This window comes from Pundamilia nyererei, unplaced genomic scaffold, assembly GCF_000239375.1.
Source record: "Pundamilia nyererei isolate P.nyererei 1_Seehausen unplaced genomic scaffold, PunNye1.0 scaffold00077, whole genome shotgun sequence".
NCBI lineage: Eukaryota > Metazoa > Chordata > Actinopteri > Cichliformes > Cichlidae > Pundamilia > Pundamilia nyererei.
This window is the reverse complement of record NW_005187478.1, coordinates 1,132,611-1,138,825: the sequence shown is the minus strand read 5'-3', so window position 1 is coordinate 1,138,825 and position 6,215 is coordinate 1,132,611. Positions and strand designations below refer to the sequence as shown.

Below are 6,215 nucleotides of genomic sequence, written 5' to 3'. Positions count from 1 at the left end.
TGTGTGAATGGGTGGATGACTGGATATGTAAAGCGCTTTGGGGTCCTTAGGGACTAGTAAAGCGCTATATAAATACAGGCCATTTACCATTACCAAAACTCTTAAGAAGAATTAAACACCAGATAATAATAATCAAAACAGCACAACCAGAGAATCGGATCATAAACCATAATACACAATAATACCAAAACCCACGAAACTCAGAATGCTGGATCAAGCTGACCCAGAACCATGACTGTAGATCTTTAACTTCTTGATTTTGTTCTTTGCTTGGAAATAACAGTTCACTCAAATTCACTATTGGTGTTTGTGCTGCTGAAGTTTCATATACTGTAAATATTTATCCCTCAGTTGTTGTAAAAGTCACATTTGCAGGACTAGAAGCCTAAAACCAAATAACACCTTACAAATACGATCATACATGCAAAGTAAGGCTTGCACACCTTCGTAGACACAAATCAAAAAAGACATTGCAGTTGCCATTCATGAACTACTTAGTAATATGTTTAACTGTAGTAACCTTTCGCCATTCAACACTTCACAGAAACAGGATTTCAACTGCTGTCAGTTCAAATAACTCTCATGACTTTTAGTCACAATTCCAAAAAAGTAGTATTCTCTACATTTGCTTTTCTATGTAAAGAAACAGCATTTATGAGATCATCATCATATTATTATTACTGTTATTATTATTTACTTTTATTATTCTTAGGTATTTTGTCTCATATATATGATTAGACCGCTGTTTTGCCAAAATTTGAAATAATGATGTCATTGTAAGTAGAACCTGTTACAGGGCAAAACCAACATGATGAACGCCGGCTAAACTCTGTTTTTGTTGACAAAATAAACCCATTTCAAAGGACACGCTGTGCTTGCTTGATAATTATCATAGGTGTAATGAAGAACACTAATCAGCTCTTCATCATTGCATCTGTTAATAGGCGGGATATATCAGGGAGCAAGTGAACATTTTGTTTCTTTGCAAACAGTTTCGCCTAGCAAAAGTCAGCAACTTCCAGCAGCCTCTCGCCAACTGGTTGGGTAATTTCCTAGCAGCTGGAAGTTGAAAGGGGCTGCCAACAGTCTCAAAGGCCTTAATGATCTATTTTCCCCCGAAAAGCCTAAACCTACAACCCTACCTTACACTCTCATCTACTTTTCTTGTCCTCTTGCAGATTCACGTACACCCTAGGAGAAGGGATGTGGCTGCCATTAAGTAAAAGCTTTGTCATCCCCCCTGCTGAGCTCGCCATCAACCCATCAGCCAAATGCAAGACAGACATGACAGTCATGGAGGATGCGGTAGATGTAAGGTGAGAGACATTTTCTGCACTGCACTTTTCTTCAGTGTTACTTTGGGAGTCATGACAGTCCAACTAAAAAGAAATAAAAGGAGTCATCGAGCAGTGAAGCAGGGTAGGATTTTGCTGACCGCTGCACCAAGCTGAAAAGTACCTGAAGGAGTTTCTTCTTAATGCTGCACTTGAAGGATTGCAAAGACTTTCTGTCGACTCTAGTAAAAACAGACTTTTATTATTATCTCTCATCAACTCTCTGACATGTTTTGTATCCTCACGTAATCAGCATTTGTTTTTATTCATTGTTGTTGCTGTGAGTTTTAATCAGGCCTCTGAGGATTTTGCCGAGGTGGTCGTGATTCAGAGGGCAATGCAATTCTGCAGTCTAACACAAAAACATTTATGAATAAAGGAAAAAATGCCAGAGTTTAAAAAGAAAGAATTGCTTGGCAGTTCAAAGCCACTGAGAGCGTTTGAATTGTTAAATGGTTCATAAGTCCAAAGAAAATCTACTCTGTGTGCAGTGACTGTGGGCTGCAGAGAGAGCTGTAAATGAGCCAAAACAGTGCTGCAGAGTTAAACCGGGCTCAACTGATGACATGTATTACACAGTGGAAGCAATGCCCCTGAGCATTCTCTTTATGTCTAATGAGAAATGGACAGACATGCTACTTGGGGTTGGGGGTTAAATCGAGAACATACCCACCCAACCCATAAAAGGTGATTTTTAAGGTAGTGCTGAAGAATTTGTGTTATTTCGACAGTCACTGACACGGCAAGCAGGAAACATGTCTCACTGGCTTGTTATCTTGACCATCTACAACAGCTGTGGATTAACAACCACGATGATCCTACTCTGGTCCAGATCACTGGAGATGTGTGCAGCAATGTAATCTGTCCGGGACACAAAGCAAAAACCAAATCATTGGATCCAGTATATGCTCTAGCTAGCTTTTAGCAAGTTAGCTAGTGGTGCAAATGAGCACAGACACATGAGCGTATCTGAAAGAGCTCTCTCTCAGAGTGTGGTTTGTGCTTCACTTAAAAATCACATTAACTTCCAGACTGATGGAATAAGATGGATAAGAAAATATCTCATTGTTTATTTAAAATATGCTTTTATTTTGTGTGTAGTGTAGGTTGGGTACTGTTCTGTTCAAAAATGCTTACTGGCAAACAGATTTTCACTGGAGACATGGGACGGGTGTGTGCAGTCATTCTGTGCTTTTTATAGGCACCTTTGGGGTGGAGCTAAAGGTAACCATGCTGGATCAGAGGTTTAGTCCAGAAAGAGATGTCTACATAACAAGGAAGCCATGTGTTTATAAAAAACAGAAGTTAGACTCCTATAATAAAATAAATATAGTGGAGCAGACTAGTTCTGTTATAGTCTGTGTTTCTAACTAATTAAAATAAATCCAATTATCAAATTTACATTTTTCCGTATGCCTGAGCCTTCAGCGTTTATGTTTATGCTTCATTGACCAGCCAAAATACGAGGCTCTCTGTTCAACACGTTCTCATCCCAAAACGTGACAAATTGTCGGTATGTTACGCACTGGGAATGAGAATGCTCTATATGATCAGTTATGTCCCATTTAATTACATTTATTTAAGTTACTTAAATTAGTCAGGGGTATGCTCAAATATGACCAGTACAGGGCAGAATTTCACAGCATCTTTCAGTATCTAGTGAACTCTTTTGGTCATTTCTTTGTTTGATTTAGTTTTTTGGTGGATAAATAAGGAACCTGAGAAAAGTTTCCACCAGTGTCCTGAAGTTAGTGACCTTTGGTGCTCTGTTTTGTCCAGATAAAATTTATTGTGCATTGAAGACCCCAACATAACACATCCTCTTCTCTGAAAATGAAAACGACTAAAACTTTTAAATGTTCAAAATAATTTCAAATTAATTTTCTGAGAGTCGTAATTGTGTGAAGAACAGAGCAGCACCGATTAGTCTGGTAATTTCAGAGCAGTTAATGGCAACGAAAAATCTTTTCTGCTGGAACACTTGTTTTGTTTTTAGTTATTTAACGTGTTTTCCAGAGAAAGAAAGAAAGTGAGAGACAGAAAGAGACGGTAGTACAAGCAGTGCTTGTCATAAGTGATGTATTATGGATGAGCCCTTTAGATTCACACTTTACAGTCCAAAACAAAAACACAGTAACCTTTTTGCACGTGTTTAAAGTCTAAATATTTACTCTAAAAGATCCCTGGTCCTCTTAGACATATGACACAAAGACAAGAGTTTAGGTAATAATATATTTTTAATTCTTTGGTGCACGGATAAAAAATATCCACATAAGACTGAATCAGCAGTATTACTGATCAGGTTTCTGTAAGATCATCTCTGTAGACCTCGAGCATGAAGACTGCTGCTCACTTCTACTTGAAGGACAGACCAGTAATTAGTTTGATGCAGAACCGACTTCGCTTGTTGGTGGAAAGCTTTAAGATTCACCCAGATTAACAGTTAACGTGATTTATTATGTTTTAGAAAAAATATGTCGGAACAGGATTAGTTTGTAGGGAAGAGGTCGGTCCTTTAGTGTCTGCTGAAACATTCAGTGTCAACAAGTTAGTGTGTAACAGTGTAAAGCGCTGCTCTGTTTTACTTATTTTCCCTGTGATATTATACCAGGTAAAGTTCGACTCACCAGGTGATTATCAGCATTTTTGTGAAGCCTCATAAACACAGAGGGAGCTTTTTTTTATATTTGAATCCCAAAGAGTTCAGAAAAACTGATTAATTTCATTCATGAAAACACCTCCAGACATGTTTCTGTGTATCATAGTTATAGGGTACATTTGTTATTGATTGCATAAAATATCAACTCATTATTGATAAACAGGGCCAACTAGATTTCGGCATAAAATAAAATTGTGGCTGGATATGAAGGGTGTTCATCTAAGATGACAGGGATTATGGATTAGCCCTCAGGTGATTTAGTCATCTGATATACTGCTCTTAAATTAATGAGACATCCACGAAGGCAGCTGCCCACCTGATGACCCATGCTGAATGAATGATGTGTCATCTGTGATCGCTGTCAAGCCACTTCCTAAAGGAAAAGAAAATCACAAAGGTGTCAATCTGGAGTTAAAACAGAAGATGTCAGTAGATTTTATTCTGCGAGGACCATGAATGCCTGAACTGAATCGCTTTGCAGTTTAACAGCAGTTGTTTCAGTTACCTTCTGGATCAAAGTGGTTGAGCAGCAGGCTGAATGGCAGGAAGACAGATAGAAATTGACACCCCTGGGCTACTCTACTGTCACTAAAAAGAATACAGTGAAAAAGTTTGGCTTCTGCGTTCCTATACATGTGAATGGAAAACCATACATCTGTCAAACAGTAAGAGAATAACAACTTTAGATGACAGAAGACGATGTGACGGCCATTTATAACACAATCCTTACTTGCATGAGTTGGTCTATAGTGCTCTTTGTCAAATGCAGTGTCATTGTTTTAGCCTGAAATTGAATGATTTGATTCAAAATACACAAAATTTAAAATATTTACCACATTTAAACATGTTTAACTGTGAAGCTCTACATGTAGATGTTTTATGGGACAGTGGTGACAGAGTTGAAGGGACCCTTGACACTGTCACAAGAACAACATTTGTCAGATTCCCACTAAAGCAGGCAATGACCTGGGGGACACCAAGGTGTTCCCAAGACAACGGGCATATATAAACTCTCCGGGCTGCCATGGGCCACCTCTGGGGTCTCCCTCTGTGGTCCTGGTAGGACATGCCCAAAAGACCTCACTTGCCTGATGTGGGAATGGGGAAAGGCCATTTATTAAATCTGTCAGCCACTGAGGTTGATGAATTTTCACGCTTAGTGATTTCTTTTTTAAATAGAAGCAAAGTCATTTGACTTGGTTCATTATACTGATGTGGCTCTGAGAGGATTGTTGTGATTATTTATCATATTGTTTCAATGAATTTCACACTGAACAAGAAAAAGGATTAATTATCGGGAGAAAATATTTGGGTGTTTGTTGCAGGCATACAAAACCAATTTGATGAAAGCGACGTATAGACATGTACGAATGTAAGACTCCAGCTGTGTGTGTTTTACTAACTAAAAGTGCTGCCTGAGCCACAGCTGGTTGAAAGGATTAGTTATCAGAACAGGAAGTGGACATATGTATATTTTTAGCTTGTTACTGACAGAAACCATTGATATGATGTCGGAGTTCAGTGTTGTTTAGTGTTAGAGTTTATTGTCAGCGCTGGAAGCAGCATCTATATGCAGTGAGATGAAATGCAGAAATGTGGGGGACACAGTATTCCTGCATTTCTTTGGCACTTTGAGAAGTACTTTCAGAAGTATTTTACACAGTTGTTTGTTTAAAAGTTTTTTTTAAATGCCTGAAAAATATGGATAAAGAGAAGAATAAGGTGCAGAGATGTAGGTATAGAGCTCAGAAATTCTGTCACCAGGTTACTCTGAGTATTTTTCATTTAAAGCAATATTGTAGGAACCACCATTTCTCATCAAATTGGCTGCGGTAGCTGAACACCTCTAAGGAATTATTTGTCACCAGCTCAGCAGTTATCTTTCTTCATTCAGCCGCTCACATTTACAATTAATGTATTCATGTTTAGCCTCTTTACGTCCCTTTGCTATGTTTACATTCTTTAATTGTATCTCACTCTTCAGCATTTCATTTTCATTTGGCAGTTTATTGCTGTGTAAATGTGTCATTTCTCTGATCCGATGAAGGCTCCTCTCAGCTTCCCCAGAGGCCAAGGGAACAATGTTAGCACCTTCTTGAACATGGTCAAAGGAGCTTACAAAGAAAAGCGTCTGGACTTCTTTAAGTTACTTGAAGACGTTTCACCTCTCATCCGAGAAGCTTCTTCAGTTCTAAGGTCAAATGGTGGAGAGTCCCAGATAT

The 6,215-nt window shown here is 38.5% G+C and overlaps 1 protein-coding gene across 1 annotated transcript in view; it reads left to right on the top strand.

Moving 5' to 3' along the window:
* The window catches only part of astn1 (astrotactin 1), a 466,944-nt gene that overhangs the window by 186,837 nt on the left and 273,892 nt on the right, over nucleotides 1-6,215 (top strand). The window contains exon 11 of the mRNA XM_013911994.1: nucleotides 1,179-1,316. Coding sequence (XP_013767448.1) covers nucleotides 1,179-1,316 — 138 coding nt within the window. The remainder of the gene's footprint in view (nucleotides 1-1,178; nucleotides 1,317-6,215) is intronic.